Source organism: Mugil cephalus, chromosome 8 (assembly GCF_022458985.1).
Source record: "Mugil cephalus isolate CIBA_MC_2020 chromosome 8, CIBA_Mcephalus_1.1, whole genome shotgun sequence".
Classification (NCBI taxonomy): domain Eukaryota; kingdom Metazoa; phylum Chordata; class Actinopteri; order Mugiliformes; family Mugilidae; genus Mugil; species Mugil cephalus.
The window spans coordinates 6,405,788-6,432,695 of NC_061777.1; the positions used below are offsets into that span (position 1 = coordinate 6,405,788).

A 26,908-nucleotide genomic window follows, 5' to 3' on the forward strand; every position below is an offset into this window, starting at 1 on the left:
ACGAGCTGTCGCACGCATATGTAGTGTGAAATAAGAAGAAAAAATAAGACAAAAAACAATGTTTGCCAGTAAAATCCTGCTGCTATCTTTGATTCACAGAGCAACTGTGTGCACAAGGAGCACGATAACATCCTGATACTGATGCAGAACGTTTTTATTATTTTAATTTACAAAAGTATGTCATAAATTCCCCAACTGTGGTTATGGACTGGATCCCAGTAGAACATTTAATTCCCTCCCTCTCAGTTTGTTTTAGACACAGATCAGTGCTGGGACTGTTGATGTCCTGGCTCCTCTCTCACCACCTAATGCTGCGAATTTACTTCTTCACAATTTTTTAAAAAATACCCACTTTGTTACAGATATTCATAGAAGGTAAAACAAAAGACACAAGCACAACTTTTGCGCAACACTGGTTTTATTCAAAGAACAAAACGAATACAATAAAATAACGCCGACATGTAAAGGGACTGAGTTCAGGATGCAGAGTAAGGGATAACGGATCCAGGTGTATTTTGTTAAAACCCTTACTCCATGCTCTTGTCTTAGAGGCCTCAACTATTTCGAGAATTGTTTTCTGCATTAGAAAATGTAACAGTAAAGACACTTTGAGCCTTTGACTTGATTGTGTTTTCACAAAGCTAAATTGCCAAATTTAGTCAAACCTCATTATCAATTTGATTATTTTCAGAGAGGCTTACCATAAAGTTATCTTGTTCATTATAACTAAGTGCCACCTCACAAATCTAATTGATGGGATTGGTTCTTTATAGGTACATTATAAATTAAACACCGAATGTCTTTAATGTCAAGACAGAAGAGCTCAGCTGTAGTGTTGACTGTTCATTTCACTCGCTACATATAAAAACTGCGTTTGGCCACGTCGAGAATCTGCAGGTAAAAATCCCTACTGCTCCGTCCATAGAATGGCTGCATGTACAATCTGTATGCGACTATAAGAAATACACTAATACACTTATAGAATAAATATCTGACAGAGCATTGATCACATGGAGATCATTTTCCCTTTGTCTACTATACATACTGAGCATCACTGAGTGTGGTCATATCTTAGTTAGGTCATCATCGGCACATGATTCAGGAATACCGAAGGTCACCCAAGTCTATATCTCTATTGAAGATGATGGAGAATTCCTTAGAAAGCAGCTGGTGCAGGCTGATACCGTCGTGAACGTAAACCCAGCGTTCGCCTGTCCAGTCATAGCGCTTCGGTCCGCTGCAAACACAAGACAAGATGCGTTGGGTATAGGTGGTGATATTAACAAAGCTGCAGTTGTTAACTAAATAATAACTAATCTAAAGCAGAAGACTTATTAAGACTTATTATTTTAAGACAAATTAAAATATTATGAGAAAAAGAAACATGAACAAGCATGTGTTTGTATTGACGTCTGCAAAATAGCCATGCATCGCTAAGTATTTTCTCAATAGAGGGTTTGCTATGACATCACTGCAGCCTGAGGCCACGCGCCCCTGACTGGAAAAAACATGGTGAAATGTATCTGTAAATACAGAGTCCAGAAAAAATGTGAATTATCAGATAAAATTAAGGACAATTGGACTCGACACTGATCCATATGAACTAGTATGGATTTCGAAAAGTGGATTAGCCTCAGTTTCAATTAGTTTAAGTTAGTTTTAGGTCATTTCAGTTACGATAAATGTAGCTAAATAATAGATGCTAACGCTAGCCAAACAATACTGTAGCATCCGACCGGATGTTAAAAGGACGATGAGGAGTGATCACAAATATTCAGTTTATTGTTTTATTGTTATTTATTGCTGGAACTGAAATAGTTACTGTCGTCCGTAACTACGCCAAAACAACAACAACCACAAACGCATCTGACAGCCCTCCAGAACGTAACTTAAGAAGTAACTTAAGGTTTGACCTCATCAAAAAATACAGCATAAATAAACATTAGCTGGCACTAAATGTGAACCACAACACCAGGTTTCTGTGCCTGGATTCCAGTTGTTTCTTTGTAATGCAGTGATCCAATTTTTAAAATCTGTTGGTTCAGTCAATCACACAACAGTTCTTCATCTTTTTAAAAAAAATAATTTTACAACTTTTTTTTTACAACGCTATTAAAGCCAATGATTCAAACTAATGCTGCTAATCTCCATGTTCATCTGTCACTCTTTGCCACTCAGTGGCCGTAACCATGGAGACTTCACTGGCTGTGACGTCACATGCATACCTTCTATTATATAATTATAATACTCACTCTACCTAGAGAAGCAGAGTTTCAGTTCTAATTTGAACTTTGCACTGGTTTCTTAAATTATTTACAACAGGGTGGAGATAAGTCTCTTAGATCTACTGTTTTGATAAAGCAGCTGTTTGCACAATGCCGCACTAGTGCCCCGAACTGAGGCCGGGTGCTTGGGTAACTCCAGACACAGACAGATTGTAGAGGTGAGTTATCGGTCTAGCTGTAAAAATAAAAAAAAATAAAAAAAATAGAACAACTACCTACTACTTACCTAACCACATACAAATATTTGACAGCAATTCACCAGCTCCTGGGACATTTAAGAATAAGATCTTTTGATATGCAATGGAAAAAGTTATGGAAACATGATGCTACCACCTCTCATTGAGCAGAAGACGCTGACAGAGATTCACCTATCAAGGCGACAACTTCTATAATAAAGTGGAAAATGCACCCTCACATAGATGCAGCTTCTCTCTCTGGACATTTTCTGCTCGAAGTCTGAACCAGTGTCACGCTCGTCGCATTATCAGATTGGCCAACAAGTTATTACTCAATCAACACTGAATGCTGTTTTTGTGGGAATGAAAAGAGACTTGTGTAGTGAATGATACAGTCCAGAACAGGGCTTTTCTGTGACATATTAAATGATCGGAGAACTCTCGTGCTACAGTAAGTCGTCACCTCTTAGTGTATGGTGTGTTTTCTGAAGAAGGACACGACAGAAGTAACTGTCAATGTTGATTTAAATGGATTTTGCTGACAATATGTATGAACATGTGATGCTTGTGTGTCGTTTTATGGTAAAATGACGGGAAAAGACGTCCGGTTCATCTTCGTTCTTCTTACCTGGTAGGAGAGGAAAGCCAGATCTGCCTGTTTGGTGTTTGCTTGTTGATAACGTAGGTGCCGTGCTCCCCACCCACCTTCACCGACAGCACCCCACTCTGCACACAGATCACACAACAAAACATTCACATTCACTCACATCTCTAAAAACAGGACCCACGCTGGCCTCATAATACGACTGCGTGAAACGAATAAATCTAAATACATAAATGACAAAAATTCTTGATGAGTCAATTTATCGTGTGTAGAAATGCACCGCGACACAAACACACCGCCCAGAGGGGAGCGCACACGGAAATGCTTGGTACGGATTCTATCCGCCGCTTCGGAAATGAAGCCGCGGGGTTACGCATGCGCAACACGTTTTAAAATTACCTGCACCCCGTGGGTTTGTCTGAGTAATCCGTGTGTCATGAGCGCATGCATAAAGCATTGTTTTCTCACCCTTCCAATCTACATTATTTTTAATTGAACCGCGCTTCCAGGTGTCAATATTCCAGGTGTGACACACGTTGCTATAAGCTCACTTATGACGCACACTCACACATAAATTACCCAGGGTTAACAGTTATGGTGAATAATATTTATTATCAAGTTTTATAATATTATTATAGAGTGAGTGCCTGAAAAGTATATATATGATAGAAATGTATTTACTTTTATGATTTAAATTCACTATTTTATCTACAGTTCTACGTAATTACACTCACAATAAATGATGTTAATAAGAAACATAATAAAAAGTCTGAAAGCTTCTTAATTACCTTATTGCTATCTACCTGTTATACTTTGTAAATCTACCATTCGTCACAGTCAAAGTGCAGGAAACAGGTCGACTTACGGAGAAGACGACATCGTACTCTGGTCCGGTGAAAGCTTCATCCATCAGGTCTTCAAAGTAATCAGCGAGACTATCCAGTGTCTCATCTGCCAGCTTCTCATACGCAGGTTCTGTCAACTCCCTTTTAGAAAGGGACACAAACATTTTAAATGAACTCGACTCTGTGTTTAACGTTTGCTGCTGATGCCTGGACAACAACATAACTGTCAGTTACCTTTTCTGCACTAAGGTGGATTTCCTTGCTGATGTGAGATGGATGATGCTGCTGCACAAACCACCATCAATCCTGCTCCCAAGACACTGGCACAGAAGAAACAGATGTTAGCTACTAAACCAGGAATAACAATGACTCAATTACCACTGATTAGTTGCACAAAATCAGTTTGGGTTCCTTTAATTTCACCATTTCTCTGCAAAGTGCACACTGTGCATGCTATTTACTGCCAGCAGTGCACTAGTTAGTCCACAACACGTGACCTCCTTCCTGCATTTGATTTCTTTCCCCAGCTCCAGACCCACATTCAACCAATAATCACAACTGGAAAAGGCTTCGGGGCTCTTCTCACGCCTAACGTTTTATCTGGACTTTCAGATTTTTCTGGCTGATCCACGATTTCACCTTTGAAACCTCCCCCTGGGTCACAGTCTGGGACATCAGAGGAACCTTTTTCCGCTGTATTTCTGAGCTGTGGAGCTGCACATTGCTCAACTGCGGTCCTGCCCTCATAAACCCGCCCTGTCTTCATTCCTTATAGTTATCTATTCTTGCCTGAATGCATATGCTAACCTGACCCTGCCCATGACAGCTCTTATATTTGTACATTAGCTAACTCACATGTACCAGAACTACTCACTAGCGGTTTTATGCCACCGTGTTCTTGTTTATATCCACATGTAACATGCATCAGCTACTCTTGCTTGTAATCATGATTAGATTCTATATGATTTAGTCAGAGAAGAACTGTCACCTTAGTACTACTTCTGGTTCTGTAAACCATCCTGAGACAATTAGTATTGTTACTGACGCAATATAAATAAAAATGAACTTCAGACTAACATAAAAGTCCACTGTCAGTCTAGATAAATTGAACCACAGATGGATTCCATTTTTCTTTGGCACCAATTTAAACAAGTGAAAAATGAGACACATTAGCACAAAGCAGGAGACCAGGTTTGTAACTGAAGTGTGGACAGATGACATCATGACAAACGGACATCACGACTGCAGCGCATTGCTGCTAGAAGGGGTGGCCAAATAAAGTTTTTATACAGAGCTATTCGTTTTTTTTTCTATTAATATTTCTGTTTCTATAATACCCATCCATTTGTCATTCGTGTTAGACTTTGATATTTTTAATATTATGTGTTGCTGTAAGGTAGATTTGTTTCCATTTTGGTTAATTTTGACTTAATCCACGGAGGAAGTGTATAGGAGAGGAAGAATCAAATTTTTGTACATATAAGTGCAGGTACATTATGAAAGCCGATCTAATCTAATGAATTTAATCTAATGAACTACACTTTTACAAAACATTTTATGAACAACCAGACTTTCTTTCTAAATGCATTTTCGGTACATTACTGCCATCTGCTGTTTAGTTCTGGTTCTCACTGTTGTAGGCAAAAGGTGCCAATTTTATTAGAAACATTGCATTTAATTATTATTTTTTTAACTTTGCAAATTCATCCTATGGGCCAGGTGTTTTTTTTTTGTTTGTTTGTTTGTTTATTTTTTTAAACAATATCTTAATAAAAGTTTTATATAGACATAAACACTCATCTCACATAATTTGTGTTTCTCCATATATAGTACATTCCTAAAAAATTCCCTCTGGGAAATTTTGAATTAGCCACAGGGAGCTATTCCCTGGGGAATCAAACCCACGACCAGAGCTAATCAGACAGACATATGATCATCTTTCACTGAGCACTGAGTCACTGAGCCATAATCACACAAGTCACCTGTGTCTGTGAACATTCTGTGCAATACACACCCATTACAATCTCAAAATTTCTCCAAAAATGATCATGTCATTGAACAGCGATTGATCAAAAACTATATGACCTATCAAAATTAATACACCAATACACAAGCCCCTACAGCTATGAAATAGTTGTAGGGGCCAGTGCCTCGGGGTGGCCCTAATAATGATAAGAAGAAGAAATACACAGTATAACAGTATGTGATGTGTTTCCCTTTGGCCCAAATAATCAACCATAACTAAACAACATAACGCAGTTAGGTCATGTAAGACAAAAACTATTAAAAGATATGGATGAATAAAAGAGTGGTGGACCAGCCCCATTATAGACAGATTCAAAGTCCTGTGTTCATACAGAGCACAGTGGTATTGAGGCACTAAAGCCTCAGTCATCCTCAGTATATTATATATATCAGACCCTTCAACACAATAGTTGCCAATTTCAAGAAGATCTTCTAAAGGACTCCATCTCAGATCTGGACCTGTAAGTCAAATACTCTGTTGGTGTGATGTCAAATATATTTCCATGCACAGAATTAACACTTTGGATCCTTATACAAAAAGTAAGATCCAGTCTATTCACTTTACACCGATCAGCCAAAACATTATGACTATCTGATAGGCCTGCTGTGGGTTGATGGGATGGTACTCTGTGGATCATCCCACAGATATTTGATCAGTTTGGGATATCGTGAATTTGGAGGCCAGGTCAACAACTTGAGGTGTTCCTAAATCGTTTGTGTGTGTGTGTGTCCGTGTCAGGCTGCTTCCTGCTGGAAAGAACATTGTATTGTCACAAGATGGGCAAAGTTGTTAACTTCCTGTCACTGGTTTTAATGTTATGGCTGGCTGTACCTTCCCAATAGTCAACTGGATACAGAACTTACTTTGTTTGAAGGTCGACAGATGGGACGCATTGTGTCTTTGGTAAATGGACGGACCCCTGTAAGGGGAGTCGATCGCCTAAGCTGAAATGTCAAGATAACATAAATGTGACAGTTAATGTGTTATTCTCAATGAACCAGCCAGCAGTAACTATGCATCAACTCAGCAGTGTCTAACATCCTCTGGTAATAGACTAACCTGGTTCGGAAGGTCCACGGTTCTGTGCGCTGTCAGCGCGCTGAGTTGCGTGCTCCGTATCTGGCATATCTGTGAATAAAGACGCGATGTCTTAGTGAAGGAAAGCATGGTCTTCTAGCTGTGTGTTTAGATAAGTTTCTGGATATTTCTCCCCTTTCCACTTCCGCATCTTCTTCTTCGCGGATTTTCTGTTTTGGTCCGTTTTGACGTTACTAGGCGCATCAGCGCCCTCTGCAGGATAAAAAAAAAATCAGCGCTTTAGATCGACTTGAATGATCCACAAGGGAAAGTGCTCGGTCACAGTGGCTTAGTTGTTGCTAAAAGGGGAGTTATTATACAGCTGGATAGAATAAGGTATAAAAGAAGTTGCGTTCACTTTGGGAGAAAAGCTGATTCAGCCTTTTGGAGAATAGAATAGAATAGAATAGAATAGAATAGAATAGAATAGAATAGTGTAAAACGAGATTAGAGAGAGTCTCCTCATCAATGCAGACACAAAGTATATTCAAAATAGAAAAGAAATTTTATAGGACACTGAGAGCAGGCAGCAAAAATATATTTTAAATAGGACGAACACAACAACAAATACACTACTCACGAACAAAGTGGCAACAGTTGTGCATAAAGTGACTATGTAAATAGGCTGCATACCGGCTCAGTGAGGTCAGAGCTGTGTGCTGTTGTGCAGTCTGATGGCAGTGGGCACAAAGGAGCGTCTGAAGTGTTCGGTTCTGGGTGGGATGATCCGCTGGCTGAACGAGATGCCCACCAGCCACAGCTCGTTGCACAGAGGGTGACAGGGATTGCACAGAAAATATAAAAAGAAATGTAAAAATATATTTTACAGGTATTGCATATCTTGTGCACATTGCACAAAATATAGGTTAAAACAGAATGTTAAACGTGTCATTGGAAACGCAAGTAGATCATCTAAGAATTAAGCAAATTGCTAATCAACTAATTTTGATTGTGTAAACACAAAGAACTCTCAGAAATTAATGTAGCATAGAAATAAAAACAAAAAAAATGTGAATGCAACTGAATCAAACAATATGTTTTTCACTCTTGATTATAGGGCTGTAACATTTAAACACTTTATAACATTAATTAGGTAGTGGTGAAATCTGTCCATTTGGTTTAAAAACAAATTAAACAAGACATTCATGGAAGAACACATGGGAGAAGTTACAGTTGTACCTCGTATCAAATTGGTTTCAAGTTTATTTGTTTGAAGGACTAAGATTGTGTTTATCTGGCACAGACAAAAAAAAAAGTTAGACTCAAAAGATTCATGCATTCAAACTCAGGTCACATCCATGAACCGTTGGTGTAAAATAACAATTCTTTCGTCCTGTGCTAACCCCGGGAGTCATTTCTTTCTTTAATCACTTTGTAAATAATAAATCTACTCGATAGCTCAGCTCGAAATTGCACTTATAATCCAAAAAGCAAAAAGACAAAACAAATAGCAAACAAACAAAAATTGGGATTGTAAATGCGTGATTTTCACCCTCCTCACACACAAACTCAAAAGGATAAAGTCCATCCAATCTGCAAACATTAATGAGTAACCTTTACAGTCACATAAGTGTCTTATGGGAGGTGAATCCAGCCAGAATCCAGACACTGGGAATCAGATGTGAGAACTGTCTCCTGCAGAAGTCCGGATTCATAAGCAGTACTCCAAAAACTCCTTAGTCCGACTCAGGATTCATCTCCAAAAAGGCAGTGAACTTTGTTACTGAGGAGCTCATCTCAGAGTCAGGACAATGATAAAAAAGGTGTTGCTGGGGATCCTGTGCTTTGGTGGCATATTGACCATAGGTATCCTGATCGGTCACTTTGGTATCAAACAGAACGTCGATTCGGGGCCAGTCTGGGTGAAGGATGTGATGAAGGATGTGGACGAGAGCTTCATTGAGCAGTTCTTGTCTGAGGTGAATAACATCAACATTCAAGAAAACCTAAGGTGAGATGATGAATGTTGAAATATAGATGCTGTTGTGCTCTCAGTTCTAATTGTTTCGTTCCTTTGTTAAGAAAAAGATTTAAAAAAAAAAATAAGAAATCAGAAAAGGAGATCTGAAAGTGGAAAGCGTGTCAATTAAAACTAAAATTCAACAGGTATAAAGATCCATTTGTGTTTTCGTTATGCACTTCAACACTTCAAATTCACTATAGCCCCTTTTTAATAGCGTACTAGTCAACGCATTATCAGATCAAGCTTTTATTTGTCCTCATCCTCCTCCACAGGCAGCTGACAGAAGTCCCCCATATGGCCACCAGTCCTGGAGACGAGAAGACGGTGCAGCTGATGCTAAAGAGGTGGCAGGATCCCGACTCGGGTCTGGACGCGGCCTGGAGAGAAGAGTACATGGTCTACCTGTCTTTTCCTGACGCTAAAAATCCCAACAAAGTCACAGTAGGTGAGTAAAGTGATTGTTAAACGTCCTGGAATGAGAGCATAGGTGTTCGGTCACACCATCCGTCTCCATTCAGCGTGTTTTAAAGAAAGTTAATGGATAAAGAGTAATTAGCTGGGTCCAGAATATGCATATAAAGTTTTCAAATAAAACATGAGATTATGAGCTTGACTCGGGCACATGTTGTGCTGTATGGTTTACTGCATTAGTGGTGTTTGCGCGTGTTACTACACAACCAAATTTACATTTCGTACTAAGTCCAGCTTCCTAAAAAAAAATGGAACTAATCTGATCTGAAAGCGGCTGCAATCTGAGAACTTGAGTCTAAATTTCTTTAATATCTTATATCATAGGTCTTTAGCAGGGGGTCCGTGACCCCTAGGGGTTCCACAGAGGTACTGCAGGGGGGGTTGCAAAATCTTTGGTTGAATAGACATTCTTATATACATTTTTTTTTTTTTCCCACCAATTTAAATTTCTTTAAACACACATTTACATGAATCCAACATATTTTAGTAAAGGGATAAATGGAGGCAGACGACGTTATCTTTCAAGAGCTGTCTCATCGGTGCAGCCTTTCACGCAGGAGGCTATAGCTGAGACCCGTCAATCTAAGCCTCCTGTACACACTAGGCCTCGCCCCTATTGCTGCTGAGCCAATCACAAGGCCGCATATTTCACGCTGACTCCGTCAGTTGGCCGAGAGCCTATTCTGTCCCCAGGTGAAATCCAGAAACACGCTGCAATATTAGCATGAAATAAAATTTAAAAAAAAACATGAATATTTGAACCTGTGTAATATTTGAATAGCTTAATACTGATTGCAAAATGATAATAATAATGTATATTTATAAATAGACCTAGGCCGAGTTTTAATATAGAGCACGTATAGTAGGTAGGAGGTTGCTACTTCATCTCTCATCAGTTTGGGGGTCCTTGACCTGAAAAAAGTTGATGACCCCTGTCTTACATTAAAGTGCTCTTTGCTTACATGCATACATACTAGCAGACCGGTAACCCTGAGCTTTTCATTTCAGTGAACTCGTCTAATAGTGTGCTGTACACTGTTAGAGAAAAAGAGAAGGTTTACACCCCAGACCAAGAAAATCCTGAAGTGGTTCAGCCATACGCCGCATACTCTCCCGCAGGAAAGCCAAAGGTAAAAAACTACATCTACATTGTTCAAATGTCCTTACAGCTCTAAAACACTGTATTTAATTGGTAAATATTTAAATTCAGGTTATTTGATCAGACTAATTAATATACCGCAAATCCCTCAAAGTAAAGTAAGGAAATATTGACTCTGCTGTGTTTAATGTAGCGGATTTCATGATTTGCAAACCGTAGAGAGGCTTTCAATTTCCGGAGTATCCATGGGCACAGTACTGGGACTTCCTGTGATTACATGATACTGTCCACATAACTCTTGTTTGCTCGAGGACACAAAAGCAGATGGAGTCTTACGCTTGCGACTTGCATACGAATGCTTATAGTTGAAAGTGAGAGTGGCGGAGGCCGGCGGCTGAGGCATGACTGGCCGGTTTAGCCGAACAGGTTGTTGGCATTGGCAGAGGAGGCTCAGAGGAACAACGCTTAGTCGAATTACAAACAGGATAAGGACAAAAAAGACAAACTGGTCCATAGCACTGATCAAACTGTCCCAGAGTGCCTAACTGAACCACACCTAGACAGATGCAAGAACAAGCAAGAAGCGCAGCCCGGATTATTACAGATCCGTGACCTCTGACAATGATGTACCAACACAATAAAAATAAATCACATTATGGTCACATATTTAACTTAACTTTATTCGTCATAACCTTCGGAACACCTTCCAACTCCTGACATAAGACAGATAAGAGGTGTTCATCTGTTATTCTTTGACAACCAATGTTACGAAAAAGCATGCGTTTGGCAACGGCAGCTACTTGACTGCACCCAGTAATATCGTGGAAGACGAGGAAGCTCGTGCTTTAAACAACAATGCATCGACAGTGAAATGAAAAAACAAACAAAAAAACAAAAAACAGACGCTACATAAATTCAAATGTTAAAAGATTCTCCTTTAAAGTGGTATTTCTTTTTTTCCATTTAAGTCTTATTGTTACATACAATCTCTTCTGGTTTACCGGAGAATATAATTTCTAACCCTAAAGGCACATTAAAGCCTAAAATGTTTTGTATATCTTATCGCATAAAGATAAAGTTACAATTTATGATGCAGAATGAGTTAATGAACCAACAAGAGCCAGCTAAGGTGAGATGACACACACTTTCAACTATGTCTCATAAAGGAGTCATATTATAAAGGAGGGTTATAAAGGAGGAACATTTAAAAATCTGAAATAAAACGTGATAAGAACTCAAATAAAGATGCTCAGTTTGGAAATCTGTCTGACTGAGGATCTTGAACTGCCTTGTGATGATGATGAATATTGTAATCCCTGCTGCAATCGATAAAGCGCTGAACTCTCTGAATGTTTTAGGGGAAGCTGGTTTTTGCCAATCAGGGGAAAGCGAGCGACTACGCGCTCTTGAACAAGACAGTGGACCTCAGAGGGACCATCGCTATCACCAGATACGGTGGCGCAGGAAGATCAGCTAAGGTGAGTAGCACACGTTCTTTCTTTAGAGACACCAAAGCCTCGTCTCAAACCTGACATGAACGTCTCAGCTTTAAAAACTTTTGGCATCAATTCGGAGTTTATCAGTGATGTTTATCAACAGACTGAAATCTAATCTTTTATTGTCATAGTAAAAACTGTGGAGGACAATCATGTTACAGTTATTAGTTTATGGCCTGAGTCAAATTGTTTTAACTGCACTCTTGGAAAATTTTTACCCGTTACACGTGTATCCAAGTGACGAATCACACAAAATAACACATGATTAGTATTGTTCTGCTCAAAGAGAGATTCACAAATTGTTAGCAGCTGAGTGAGCGCAAAGATAAACATGCACAAATGGCAAACATTTTAACTAATGGATGAAGCAAGCATACAAAAAAGTTATTTCACTTGAACCTCTTGAACTTTTTTTTTTCCCACAACCTTGTGCTCTACGGATGCAAGTCTTCAGATGTAACTCTAGCAAATGTAACGCAACAGAACTGAAACACACTGATGCTACATCGGCTACATACCAAACGGTAGAGCTGTAGGAACTAGCCTGGTAGGAATTGTCAAACCCCAGTTATTTATCTAATGCTACACATGTCTCATCCAGGCCATCAATGCAGCACCCTACGGCGTCATTGGTGTGCTCGTATACACGGATCCTTGGGACATGAACGATGGCCTCATGTCAGACGTCAACGAGACGTACCCTCACTCCTGGTACTTGCCTCCCTCCGGTGTGGAGAGAGGTTCCTACAACGTTATGTTTGGAGACATGCTCACACCCTACCTGGCTGCCAAGGGTAAATAATGACGTTTACAACACCTTCAGCTATAGCTTCAAAAAAATCATCAATCCTCAAAGAATAATCTTTTAATAATTTACTTTTCAGAGGACACTTACAGAATTCCAAAGGAGGACATCACAGGGATCCCTCCCATTCCGACTCAACCGATTGGATTTGAGGATGCCGAAAAATTAATCTGGTTTGTGATGAGCAAAAAAAACCTGCCTGTGGTGTTGCCACAGCTGAAAGTGGGCTAGTTATGATTGTTGCCCATTTTCCCATCATTTCAGTGAGTTGGGCGGCACTAAAGCTCCAGACTCGTGGCAGGGAGGATTCAAGTGTGCGTATAATTTCGGTGGGCCGGGGTTCAAACCCACATCTCCCTTCAATGACAGGTAGGTGACAGTCTGCAGGATACAAAGAAATATGAAAGTCTGAGTATTAAATCTTCAATCAAAACATGATTGATGTATTTTTCTACAACCCTGAATCCACTTCAAACTGTCATCTGACATGTCTGCAACCTCCAGTGATTCAAATGGATAGTATGTAGATTACAGAGTTAAAGAAAAATGGGTGAAATTATCGGTCTGATGCATTTTCCTCACTCAGCAATCAAACATCTCCATCTCCATTTCTTGTATTTCCAAACACATTCTTTTGTGTAGAGGAGCCTGTCCATCTTCCTAGTTATTTGACGCTTCTGAGTTTGTTTTCAGTGATGTGAAACTAGAAATCTTCAACTCTGAAACTCTGAAGAACTCCTCCAACGTGATGGGAATTATCAGAGGAAGCGTCGAGCCAGGTGAGAGACTCGGGGTTAGAGGGTGAAAGTCCGAACCAGCGGATCAATATCGACCGCTTCCAGCTCTTAATTAGCATTTGACTGCTCTGTGTTTATACTCTTTGTGTGTCCACAGACCGGTATGTGATCTATGGGAACCACAGGGACAGCTGGGTGCACGGTGCCATCGAATGCAGCGGGACCGCAGTCATGCTGGAATTGAGCAGGGTGCTGGGCACGATGGTCAAACAGGGTGAGGAGACTCATAGGTGGAATAAATGACCATCCAGATCAGATAAGCCATCTGCTATCAGGTCTTCCTCTTCTCCTCCTGTCTCAGATCCTGCTGTTTCTCCTAGACGCCCAGTTGTTTTTTGAGAAATTTGAGCATGTGTCTCTCCCTTTTTAAACTAAAATACTTCGCATTTGCAGTCATCTTACTGCCCGCCAAGACTGCATCCCACCTCATCCCCTCAAGGATGTTTTAAATCCCTTGGGTCATGTATTGCTGACCTCATTAATTCCTCCCTGATGTCTGGCTGTGTTCCAGCTGCTTTCAAACATGCTGTAGTACAGCTCTACATCAAAAAGAACAATCTCTACCCTTCTGTCTAACTTCGGGCCCATTTCCAAGCTCTCTTCTCTATCATAGCGCTTAGGAAAAGTAGTTTATGACTAACTGCGGTCATACCTCGACTTGTATGGTATTTCTGAGTAGTTCTAGTCTAGTTTCACATCGTACCATAGTACAGAAACACCCCTTTAAGAGTTTTTAGCAACCTGCTTTACACTTTTGATTCTGGTAACTGGTTCTCCTGAGCTTGACTGCTGCCTCATGTCACATCTCGACTTGCGTGTAGGCATTAAAGGTAAACCTAGGCAAGTATTCTTTATCTGCATCCCCCCTTAACTGTGACGTATCTCAAGGCTCTACCTTAGGCCTCATTCTTTTATTGTTATATATGCTTTCCTCGAGGTCCAGAAATGATTTACGAATCTATCTGCCCAAACAAAACTAACAGCAATGCTTTATATTTGCATTGGTTGTGCGGAACTTTGGTCAACAGACGTTGTTTTTAAGTGTGGTATATAAATAAAGTTTGACCCGACTTGACTTTACTGCAGGCAAATGGAGGCCTCGGAGGTCCATTATCTTTGGGAGTTGGGGAGCAGAGGAGTTTGGCCTCATTGGGTCGGCGGAATACACAGAGGTGATTAGAAATCCACCATATTAGACACAACACCAAGCAATATTACAATACATACACGATACATTTGGAACAAACTACTTGTTCTACTCTTTTCAGCAAGATATATACTGTGGTCTGTCTTCAAGTATTGCTTTCATACTACAAAAATAACTTTGATTTGTTTCTCCTTCAGCAATACTTCACCAAGCTCAGTGAGCGCACTGTTGCTTACATAAACGTGGACATAGCTGTGTTTGGTAAGTCCCTCTGTACTCCAACTGTACAATCTATCACAAGTGTAACTGTGTTGTAGGACTTACACAAAGCACCAGAAAATCTATGTTCTTGGCTTCATAATTTCTTTCATAATTTCATAATTTCTTCAGTGTTTGCTGGAATTGGCTGATGCTAATCTAAAACAATCCTTTATCTTCCACTTTTCAGCCAATGCCACTCTCAGAGCTTCAGGGATGCCGTCAATGCAGAATATCATCTTCAAAGCTTCACAACAGGTTATCTCTTGTAAAAAAAATAAATATAAAAATAAATAATAATAATAATAATCTAATAAATTCCGGTGCTTCTCTCCAGTTTTTTAAATGTGTGTTTGTTCTCTAGGTCAATGCCCCTGGACTGGGATCTACGACTGTGTACGACAACTGGATCCGTTACTCCAACAGATCGAGTCCGGCCCATGGATTAATTCCAAGGTAATGTAGTAATGTATTCATGTAAATCCAACATTTCTGTTTGAATTTTTTTTTAAATTATGTATAAAAGTTATTGACATTCTTCTACACAAATAAGCATCATCTTTAGTCAATAGGTTTTTAGAGAAACATTCTAGTTTCTGTTTAAATTCGGGATCAGAGCTAAATATCTTCAACAAATCCATGAAAGAATTATATGTAGTATTCAGTTTTGTTCCTTTTCTTCGATTGTACATGATGATGACACTTACATATATAAGTTACTTGTTAAAAATTTGTTAAATGTGTATTGAAAATGCTCCCCTGCAGAATGAATGGATGTAAATGGGTTCCTATTTATTTAATGCACATGTGTCCGTGTAGAAATGGCAGATCTATTTTTCTCTCAATAAAAAATGCTTTATTTGTCTTCCTTCAACAGGATGGGATATCTGTCAGGAGCTGGGAGCGATTATGCTGCCTTTGTCCATTACCTGGGAATCGCTGCTGTGGACATTTCGTACACATATGACAGGGTACTAAGGACGTGTTGACTGCTGATTTCAAAGCTTTTTAGTTGAGCCTGAATTATTCTATATACAGTAAATATTATTATGTTTTCCTTGTATAGACTAAAACAAATGCTCGGATTTACCCTGCGTACCACACAGCGTACGATACCTTTGACTATGCCTCAAAATTCATTGACCCTGGTGAGCAATGCTGTTTTGTTTTTTTTTTTTTTATGTATTGTGAGATTTGACAAATCAAAAGGCCTCTATAATATTTTCACTTATCTTCATGTTTTACCATTTTTCCCGCTCTTCCTCTCAGGGTTCACCAGTCACCAGGCCATTGCCAGGACGGCGGGAAATGTTCTCATCCGACTGGCTGACAGTCTGGTGTTGCCACTCAGCTACACTGACTACGCTGAGATTCTGGAGGCTTACCTAAAGACTGCAGTGGACCTATATGAGGTCAAACTTCAAGAGAAAAATGTGTCTATGGGTAAGGGAAAGACAGAACACTGAATTACACTGCCTGGCCAAAATAATAATAATAATAATAATAATAATAATAATAATAATAATAATAATAATAATAATAATTTTGTTGGACCGCCTTTATTTTTGACTACAGCAGCATTCGCTGTGGCCTTGACTGTGTGACTGTGGTCTGGACTCTGTGGTGGCCAATCCATGTGTGAAAATGATGCCTCATGCTCCCTGAACCACTCTTTTACAATTTGAGCCTGGTATTGTCATCTTGGAATATACCCGTTCCATTGATGGAATAACTTGGTCTTTCAGTATATTTAGGTAGTCAACTGACCTCATTCTTTGGGCATAATGTTGCTGAACCTGGACCCGAGCAACTGCAGCAACCCCACATAGCAGACTTGTACATTAGGCATGATGGGGGCATGACTTCATCTGCCTCTCTTCTTACCCTGATGCGCCCATAATGATGGTTCCCCACTATCGTTCCAGTTTTTAATAATGCTTTTAACCCAGTTTTAGTAGTTTCTGCTTTAGTCTCCTTAGATGTTTTCTCTACTTGATGCATAACAATGATCTGACCCTTCTCAAACACGCAAACATCTTTTCCATGACCACAGGATGTGTCTTTCCACATGGTTGTTTTAAGAAATGAGAAGCTATTCATTGCATCAGTTGGGGTCAAATAACTTGTTGCCAGCTAAAAGATAATCGCCCATGCAGTAATTTTACAATAGGAGGCTTGTACTTTTTTGCTTAATTAAATCCAGGTGGCGACTTTTTTCTGGCCAGGCAGTGTATAATGCTTGTAACAGCTCTTATTGTGTGTCTTTGACTAGGATATTGACTAAAATACTTCTTGCAGCATAAAAAAAAGGCTCCATCCCACAATTGAACTGAAAGTCTGTGATAATCTGTGTTTTGTTTCAGAATCACTAAAAAATGCAGTTGTAAGCTTTCGCCGCGCAGCCGATGGTATGGAGCAGACGATTCGCAATTTGGACCTGGCCAATGAAACGTAGGTACACACACGCGTGTACAAACATATTTACATGAATCCACCCAGAAATCAATACCTCCCTCTCTCTCTCTCTCTCAGGCCGCTGGTGGTACGAAAGATCAATGACCAGCTCATGCTGCTTGACCGGGCTTTCCTGAACCCTCTGGCCTTCCCAGACAAATATGCATTCAGGTAAAGAGATGACTTGTCAGTCAAAAATAATAATAATTTATGGTAATTAGGGGTACATGACGGTTTTTGCAAAGTAGAAATGCAGGGATCTTCAACTTTATTCAGACCAAGGATCCCCAAACTGATGGAGAGATTAAGTAGGGATTAAACTCGGCCTAGTGCTATTTATAAATACACATTATTGTCTTCATTTTGCAGTCGTTTCAAATACTTTTTCACTTCAAACTCGTGCAACGGGGAACCCGACAGAGCTCGGCTAGTGTGGTGCTGTGTGTGAAACAGCGTGCTAATGAGACTGTATCGCTGAATGAGTGAAGTTCTCACTGAAAAATAACATCTTCTGCCTCCATTGATCCCTTTACTAACATATGCTAGATTCATGTTAATGAAAAACTGTGGAGCAAAATTTGAAAAATATATAAAAATGTGTAATCAACCAAAAATGATGCGACTCCCCTGCAGTAGTACCTCTGCGGACACACTAGGGGTCGCGGACATGAAGTGTCCAGTACCTCTCTGAATCTCGCACTTCTTTCCAAGATCGGTTCAAGTCATTATCTGCTTTATTGTGACTCTTCTCATGTCATTTTTCGTGCCACTCTTTGTATCCATGTGTGTTGCACAGGCACGTTATCTGGGCTTCAAGTAGCGCCGGCAAGCCCACCTTCCCTGGCCTGGCTGATGCCTTCGCCGCCGCTAATTCATCTGTAGCGTCCGGCGATTGGAGCAAAGTCCACTACCACCTGTCGGTGCTGAGCCAAGCCATCGATGGCGCCGCCAGCACACTGACCGAAGTGATATAGGCACAAGCGACGGTGGAGGAAACGCACTAACTCAGGAATTTAATCATGCGACACATGTCTAGAAAGCACTGATGCGTCTGTTTATGAATGATGTCATGTAAAAGGGGGACGTGGGAATCACTGGTGTGATGATGTCTCCTATCTTTGTCACAAGATTAATATGTATTTAAATATCCTGTGTAATTTTCATTAAAAGGGGACTACTTTCTCTCATCGGAGACTGGTTCATTCACACATCCGTTGCAGGATTTTTTTTTCTCCACTGCTACTCATGCATAATAGGATTTCAGTATTACACTAAATAATATTTTCATATAAATACATTTAAAGAGCTAAGGAGTAATAGAGGGTATGCACGTGACGTCACAGCTAGCGAAGTCTCCATGGTTACGGCCACTGAGTGGTAAAAAGCGACAGTTGAACATTAGTTTGAATCATTGGTTTTAAAAGCATCTTCATTTAAAAAAAAAAATAAATTAAAACATAGAAACCTGGTGTTGTGGTTCTCATTTAGTGTCAGGTAATATTAATTTATGCTGTATTGTTTTGGTGAAGTCATATCTTAAGTTACTTATTAAGTTATGTTCTGGAGGGTTGTTGTTCTGGCGTAGTTACGACCGACAGTAACTTTCAGTTCCAACAATAAACAACAATAAAACGATAAATGGAATATTTTATCACTCCTCGTCACTCCTCGTTAACGCTACAGTATTGTATAATTACTTTTCTTCTCAGTAAAGCTCTTAGCGTTAGCATCTTTTATTTAGCTACATTTATCATAACTAAAATGACCTAAAACTTACTCAAACTGAGGTTAATCCACTTTTCCAAATCCACGCGACTTCATATGGATCATTGTCGACTCCAGTTCTCCTTTAATTTGAATTTGAAATCCACATTTTTCCAGCTCTCACTGTATTTACTGTTACATTTCACTGTGTTTTTGACACTCAGGGGGCGTGGCCCCAGGCGCTAATGACGTCAATGCATACCCTCTATAGTATAATGGTACAATAGATGCAAATCTCCATATAACCTTCACAAACAAGGACAATTACACATTTTTTTACAGTCTCGAGAAAGAGCTCACTCCAGACGCACCTGTTCTGTGAAACATAATCAACGAGGTAGGATGAGACATGAATATAACCCTCCTCACTGTCTGTAAATGTGGAGAGCAGACACACACCGCAGAGACATAGAAGGAGAATGGTGCAGTGTAGATTTACTGGGTTTATGATGTCATCTTTTATGGGTAAACACCACCACCCACTGCAGGTACGGCGTGATATAATGGCCTACAGAGGGATAAAAGTTTAGGAATCTGGATGAAAATATGTGTTTGATGATGGAGGAAGAAAGAGGGGATGACGTGCAGCAAATGGTGCAGACTTGAATCACCTCTGCAATGAGGTCTAAAGCCTAGGTTTACCTCCAACTCTGGGGGAGTATCCAAGTGTGGATTTTAGCAGCATTAACATGCTGCACCTTGCTGAAAACCTCTGTGGGCCTCAATGGCACCTTGCTACCAGTCTGCTGTCCTACCTCAGGCCTGGAAGTGGAGCCGCAGTCTTGTTTCCTGCCACCAGGGGTCAGAAAATGCTACAAGATCTGCACCAGAGCAGCATTTGGGATTAGAGGCATTTTGTGAGTGTTGTATCACAAAAGCCCTGTGACAGTGGAAGCTGCAAATCAAGTGAAATCAGCCATCTGGCAAAGCCATTTTAATGATCCATCTTAAGACGGCACTGCCAAGAACTCCGTGAGATATTAATCAAGTGAAAATCTGTGAAGAAAAAAAATCATAGAAGCACGAAAGACTCTGACCCTCTCTGACCTCATATGTTCTTTCCTATTCAGAGTCTCTCGTAAACACGGGTCTCAGAGGGCTCGCCGGTTTTGTCCGGCCTTTTCCTACTCTGGTAAACGTCTGCAGCGCTGGCCACACCCGTTAGAGGCCTTGGAGCTGCTTTAGTGTGTCTTAGGGACACCGCTAGTGTGTAAATGGATAACTGTGTTTGAGTTGGTGAGTTCATTTATTTTTGAACTCGGAGTCTAAAGTAAAAAAAAAAAAAAAAAAAAAAGTTGGGCTATTTTGGTTCCGGATTAGGTGTGGTGTGGTTGACGGTTTAAAAAGATGCATTCAAGGGCACTAGAGGAGAACATCAGGTAAATTAGTCAAACAAACAAGTCTTTAAGTTTCAGATTTCTATCATCATGACATTATGACCAGTGTATTTTAGTAATGATCACTTTGTTGATAGAATCCATATAGATGTTCCTCAGTATTTTTAGCAGCAAATACTTGCAGACCATGTTGTTTTTCTTTTCTTGGGCAATCCTGTGACTGACATGGCATGCGCACGCTTTGGCATTAATAGCTGCAGATCTGTCCAGAACAATCAAAGTCTGTCTGTCTGTAGCCACCGAGCGGTTTCAGCGCTGCAGCAGAAGTCAGGGAGAAAGCACGTTAAAGGTTCCTCTCATGCAGATCTGCAAGCATGGAAATAAAATGCCCGTTCTCAGGCTTTTGAGCCTGTAATTCCCTAAATTTCCTTTTAATAAAATACATAAGTACAGTTGGTGAGAAAAACTGATGCTAAAAATGTAACACACATAAGCCCAGTGGAACATTTCTTTGGGAAATCGTTTTGTTATTGACAGTGAAACTGAGTTTTTTTTTTGCACTTAGACTCTCAACCCCCGTCGCTTCAATTACTCTTGGAAATCTTTGTCTGTCAAATTGCAGCAGTTCCATTTAAATTGCTGTGTCACTCTTCAAGTTATATTGTTATCATAAAATCCTCCCTGATTGCAGTCAGCGAGGTATGAATATGAGCTGTGGAAACTGACGGCAGTGATGCTTTCTAGAGTCTGATCTGTGCAAAATGAAATTAAATGAACTGACTGACTTTTGTCTTGGCTGAAGCATAGAATTAATCTAGCTCTTGTGCTCAGACACCCCCCAAAACCCATGGCCATGACACTCTTTGATGCCTGACAGCCTGACACAGACACACATATAGAAACGGTTTTTGAACAACTAAAAAAAACCTGAAGAAAAAGCCTGGCCAGACCTGACCTCCAAATTCACTAGATCCCAAACTGATCAAGTATCTGTGGGATGACCCACATATGAGTCTGCTGTGGCACAAAAAAAATTTGGTTAATGAATGTCAATCAAAAACAACAAGAGCCATACTCGCCAGTCGCGGAGTTTATTGTTTTAAATATACATAGACTTTTTTTTCCCCATATTAAATACCCCACCACCCTTCCCTCCCTCGTTATCCCTCCCTCCCTCCCTCCTCCCAGTTGTTCCCTCACTCTCAATCCTTTGCTTCCTTTGTTCCGCCCTCCATGGAGAAAGCTTGTCCAGCTGAAAAAACACACTCTACTTTGTGCAGCATATTGCTTATTAAGACATTTGCGAAAAACATAAATTAAAAATACTACAGCTCGTCTTTTTTTTCCTTTTTTTCGTCTTTTTTTTTCAATTTCTGCTCCGACAACTCGACTGTTATGGACAGAGTCTAAAAAAAATAAAGAGAATTTTAATAAAAGAAAACAGCACAGTGTCCCTCAGTCTGGCTACATACAATGAACTGGATTTCCCATGTTTTTTCACGACATGTGTGCACAGTGGTCTGTACCGTGGTAGGTTAAATAGTACATAAAGAGAACTTTATTCGCCAGCAGATGTCCTGAGTTTGGTCAAATCGTGTAAGGTGTTGGTTATTTTTTTAGTAATCGCATTACGTTCTATGGTAAGACATCCGGTCAGGTCGGCCCGATCCTAGTTCAGCCCCTCGGCTTCACTAGAGTTTGTGTCTGCTCATCTCCTCTCTGCTTGTTAGACGGCGTCAAAGTGTGCATCGTCCTATAATGTGGGATCATTACTTGCAGCGTTCCGTTAAATCCAGGGTTAAAATGATTGGTCCGATGAGGCAGTTGGAGCTGCAGGCAGAGTGAAGGACAGTGTGATACGGCACTAGAGGAAAATTCAGGTGTTTAAGTCACAAGGCATGCATGTTAACACTGAACTCATGAGAGTTGCCACCAGGAGTACTGTGATACTTGTAGTATGTCATGTGCATGAGTCTTGTCAGTCTGTTTTGGTGTGTATGCATGTGTCAGTGTTTGTGCCTTTCGTTCTTTCTTTCTTTGTACAGATGAAGGTCTTGAAAAAGTCCTGCTTTTATAATTGAATGTTGGCTGGGCTGCCCACGCACCAATAGTCTATTAACATCTATTAACTAAACATCTGTCGTATTTTCTATGGGAGAGTGATACAAAGAATGCCTTGTTTGCCTCAGAGACATTTTTTTTCATCAGTATTTGAGTTTTTAAGCCGAGTAAATACATAAAAAAGGAGGATTTTTTCAAAGACCCACGCTGCACCGTGCTGCACCGTGTGTGCACATGTGTCTCGTGTGCTTGCTGTGTGTCCCCATCAAGTCTTATCAAGTTTTGTGTCCATCGTTCCAGCAGTCCGTCCGTTTCCCTCCCTCCTCTCTAGGAAGCACAGGAGGTTTGCTGCGTTGGCATCGGGGGGGGTGGGGGTGGGGGGAGGCGGGAGCGTCAGGCTGGGGTTACACGCGGGGGGAGTATTTAGGGTTTCTTGGCACCTCGGTGAAAGATTTCAGCTCATACGGGATCCCCGTGTCCACTTCAATGGATTTACGGGAGAATAGCAGCCGGATATCGTTGTGCAAGTAGATCTTCCCAGATTTGGAGCTCTGGAATCTGAGGAACCAAATATAGTGTCAAAAAAGAAAAAAAAAAACACACATTTAATGGTAATTAGCGAAGGTACTCTGTATTTTAAAGTGTGCAACAAAATGGCAGTATTCAACCTGGGACACAAAGTAAAAGCAAAGCTGAATCGTACCTGAGATGTATCAGGTAGCAGAGAATCTTCTTCCTGTCTACCACCCCACTCCCAGGAGACGCTTCGCCTTTCCCCTCCACCCCCTCTTCTACTGGCACCAGGAAGATGCGATGGCGCAGGAAGGTCATGTGATTGACGGGCATGTCGCCAAAGTTGTAGGTCACCAGGAACATCTTCACCACAGTTTTGTTGGGATTAAATAAGGTCTGGGGAGAACAATGGAAGAGTTTTCAAAACAAAACGGTTTTCACAATGACAAGTACAAAATGCTTCAATACTGAAATATTTTCCTTCTTCGATTGTTTAAAAGCTGCGGCATCACAGATGGGATGGATCATGAGGGGGGAAAAAAAGAAACCTACCACTTGAATGGTCCCTGCTTTGGGTATGCTGTATCCTTTCTTTCCCAGAGGCTCAAGGGATATCACCCCCTGTGAGGGAGACAGACAGAGAGCAACCTTTATGCTTTGTTACGTATTAATAGGTGTGAAATTCTACATCAGAACCAGGGTCACGTGCTTTAAAATGAAACCTTTATAACAGCGTTATTACAATAGTTATTACCATTTCTGGTTCTAGCCATGGGTTGTAACATGCACATGTGCACAGATAATGTCTGGAAAAGCAATTTATCATCAAAAGTAATAACCCCACACATGGGCTAAAATGACCAAACGCTGAATCAAAGCAAATTCCTCCAATTATGAAGAGAATAGCTGGCGGTTAAAGGACCCCAGGCATGTGAGTGTCTGATGGGTGCCATCAAAAGATGTTCCCAGAATAAAACTAAACTCCCCACCTGTCTAACTTTAGACATTTCAGCTTTACTTTTTTGGATGCACTCTGACCTGGATGACTGAGACCTTCCACAGACACACACACACTAAAACATGGGGAGCGGCATTATGTTAAATGCCAATCAACAGTTCAAAGAGCTGAATATAAAGGGGCGTGACGTTCACTTTTATATGCATCCTGTTCAAAGTGAGTCATAAATACGAGCAAGTGAAAACAGCTGGTTTCCAATTGGTCCAGCGTACTTGTAAGCACAACACAAATAAAACCATTAACAGATTACAGATGGTTCATAGTTGAGTAAATACCATAATCGATGATTCTTGTTGTATTTAAATATATATGCGGTGAATAAATAGCATCCAGTGCTGAAGTGAACATATGTGGATAATAGCTGCATTCCATTTGCACCAAAGGAAAAACAAGTCGCATATTTATTCATTTGTTTTTTGTTATTTTTACATCTGGTTCTAAAGAACAAAAGCTCCAAGCATGCTCCATATTTGTATGGTTTCAGATGGTGGTTTAGTCCTCTAATTGTGTTTAGTGTATTATTCTCGTGCTGACACAATGTTTGGTTTCTTGCGTGTGCCTTTTCAGCGCACGCTTAATATGTCTCGCAGACGCACACAAGCCCACAAACCCACAAACCCACAAAGCCACACAGACTGACCAGGAAGGGCGAAGGTGCGCTGTGTTCGGAGATGTCGTAGTATGTGACCTGCACAGGCAGCGTGACGTGCTGCGGGCAATACGAGCCGCTGGCACCGATCTCCGCTGTGAAGCCTTCAATCCGACCGGATGGGGAGAATCGTCCCTTCAGGATGGACTCCTGGAACACACAAGGAGCAGAGAAGAGGGTTGTAACGGTGGTCAAGGCTACACAGTACGTCTGCAAAACATGGGGTTCAATAACAGGTTTTTAGAATTTATTTTAATTGAAACTACACCATTTGTTGAAGACAGAAATATGCATCTGTCAGCCAGCAACTCTGGCATTGTTTCATTCATTGCACGCAGTACATATTAGGATATTTTGTTTGGAATAAAGCAAAAACTTTTCTGCATTTTACCTGTGCACCACTTAAAAGTTCTTCAAACAGCAATAACTCACTCATGTCATCTTCAGAAAGCCAGAGATTAAAGCCTTAATGGCACTGACTAAGCCACTCTTGCGTCATCGTTGAGTTTCTTCTGTTCTCATTTAAATCTAAAATTACAAAGATCTACTTTGTAAAGATAAATGAAATTAATAGAAATATGTGGCTCTGCTACATAAGAAACAAAGTCTCAGTAAAGGGAATGAACTGGTGGTGTAGTTTTCCACATGAAGACATAAAAACGTTTAGTAAACACATTCACAGGCAGACGCTTTATTAGGTACGTCAACATAATCTGATGCAATTTAACAGCTACCATATAATCACAAATGTCTTTTTTTTTTTAGCCTGGAGATAATAACTAGGGGTTGTAGATGATGCAATACATGAAGCATATGAAGACTTTGCCCTCTCATATGTGTAAATGGGAGAATATTATTCTGAACTCCTCTCAATGTAATGTAGCGCTGTAAAATACCCTGTTTGTCTATGTACTAAGCATATAAATGAACTTCTACATTTCTGACAATGTTGCCAACACGGGTCATTATAAGGGGAGAGGTATAAATTACACTTGAGCTATTGAATAGGTTGCAATAGGTTGTGTTTTTCTTCAAGGAAATGCCAAGACTCCCCCCGTCTCCACCTGGAATGTGTTCACGTCGGTTTCCAGCAATAATGTTTAACAATCTGTACCTCAAAGTTGCCGAGTAGTGATCTGCTGATGGAGGACGAGGGCCAGCTGGAACGTGTGGAGCGGCCGGTGTCTGTGTGTCTGCCGCTGCGCAGCTGCCGGCTGAGTGTAACCACGAGAACACACAAAACAGACCGGTCGTTAGTGGTCGAGATTACACTAATTTCGTCTCAACCGACGTGTCACATGCCTCCGAGTGCATCTAGGTATTCAAGTCCAAGCACAAAACCCTTTGGTTTTTCGGAATAACAAGGAGCATAACCTGACGCCCACCTCCTTTCTCTGTGTTGATTCAATCTGACGGACACCACACAGCTGTCATCCGTTCCCACATTCATGCATTTAAATACACAAACTCCAACCCAAGTTATTTAAATGTTATACTACAATTACACTATAATTGATTCATTGAAAATTGTTACTTCAAGATCAGAAATGTGCTGGAGGACTCACCTTTTCAGTCGCATCCCATTCTTTAGTCGCCTCCCTGATCGTGTGCAATCTGTGGCAGTCTGAAAAAACACAAGACAAAAAAAAAAAAAAAAAGAAAATTATGTTTTGTTTTCACTGTTTAATATCCTGAACTAAAACTTTGATAAAGATCCATAAATAAAGAGGCTCATATCTTTTCTGTTTATGTTTTTTCTTTTTTTTCCCCGTGAAGTGTAATTGTGTATCTAAGGTGTCCTTTTACTTACTGAGCACCCACTATTGGACGTTGCGTCGCGCGCACAAACGTTCCCCATTTCGAGGCTTCCGCTCATCGTGAAGGCCACCCAGCGCTCAGACGTCTCGTCACCGGCTGAACCTACGCTACCCGTTAGCCACTTTCTCACGGCAAAACTTTCACCCATGGCTAGCTCATGGGTATTAGCTAACCCTTGGTCACAGTGGCTCTCTACAGAGCTTCGAGTTGTTTGTCAGCTTGTCAGCTCGTCATCACACTCGGTT

General features: G+C 40.5%; 3 protein-coding genes across 5 annotated transcripts in view; 1 reads left to right on the plus strand and 2 right to left on the minus strand.

Annotated features, from left to right (window-relative positions):
- Window positions 1-400: 400 nt before the first annotated feature.
- Window positions 401-7,203, minus strand: fxn (frataxin). The gene is made up of 6 exons (XM_047592112.1): window positions 6,996-7,203; window positions 6,800-6,880; window positions 4,145-4,230; window positions 3,931-4,051; window positions 3,090-3,187; window positions 401-1,237 (listed from the first exon to the last, which is right to left on the minus strand). The coding sequence occupies exons 1-6, from the start codon at window positions 7,101-7,103 to the stop codon at window positions 1,099-1,101; spliced, it is 633 nt and encodes a 210-aa protein (XP_047448068.1). The 5' UTR covers window positions 7,104-7,203; the 3' UTR covers window positions 401-1,098.
- Window positions 7,204-8,601: 1,398 nt separating this feature from the next.
- naaladl1 (N-acetylated alpha-linked acidic dipeptidase like 1) lies at window positions 8,602-18,690 on the plus strand. Its single transcript, XM_047590854.1, has 19 exons — window positions 8,602-8,964; window positions 9,249-9,421; window positions 10,456-10,577; window positions 11,905-12,024; window positions 12,644-12,836; window positions 12,927-13,020; window positions 13,112-13,216; window positions 13,541-13,626; window positions 13,742-13,858; window positions 14,731-14,816; window positions 14,989-15,052; window positions 15,240-15,307; window positions 15,414-15,505; window positions 15,927-16,020; window positions 16,116-16,197; window positions 16,319-16,492; window positions 17,413-17,500; window positions 17,582-17,674; window positions 18,300-18,690. Exons 1-19 carry the CDS (start codon window positions 8,765-8,767, stop codon window positions 18,475-18,477), a joined length of 2,229 nt encoding a protein of 742 aa, XP_047446810.1. The 5' UTR covers window positions 8,602-8,764; the 3' UTR covers window positions 18,478-18,690.
- Window positions 18,691-21,679: 2,989 nt separating this feature from the next.
- LOC125012325 (protein FAM214B) overlaps window positions 21,680-26,908 on the minus strand; it is a 30,347-nt gene continuing 25,118 nt past the window's right edge. For all 3 annotated transcript variants that reach the window (XM_047592210.1, XM_047592208.1, XM_047592207.1), the window contains 6 exons: window positions 26,411-26,469; window positions 25,960-26,059; window positions 24,837-24,995; window positions 23,731-23,799; window positions 23,369-23,574; window positions 21,680-23,223 (listed from right to left, as the gene is read on the minus strand). In XM_047592210.1, the coding sequence (XP_047448166.1) occupies window positions 23,070-23,223; window positions 23,369-23,574; window positions 23,731-23,799; window positions 24,837-24,995; window positions 25,960-26,059; window positions 26,411-26,469 (747 nt within the window). In that variant the 3' untranslated portion in view covers window positions 21,680-23,069. The remainder of the gene's footprint in view (window positions 23,224-23,368; window positions 23,575-23,730; window positions 23,800-24,836; window positions 24,996-25,959; window positions 26,060-26,410; window positions 26,470-26,908) is intronic.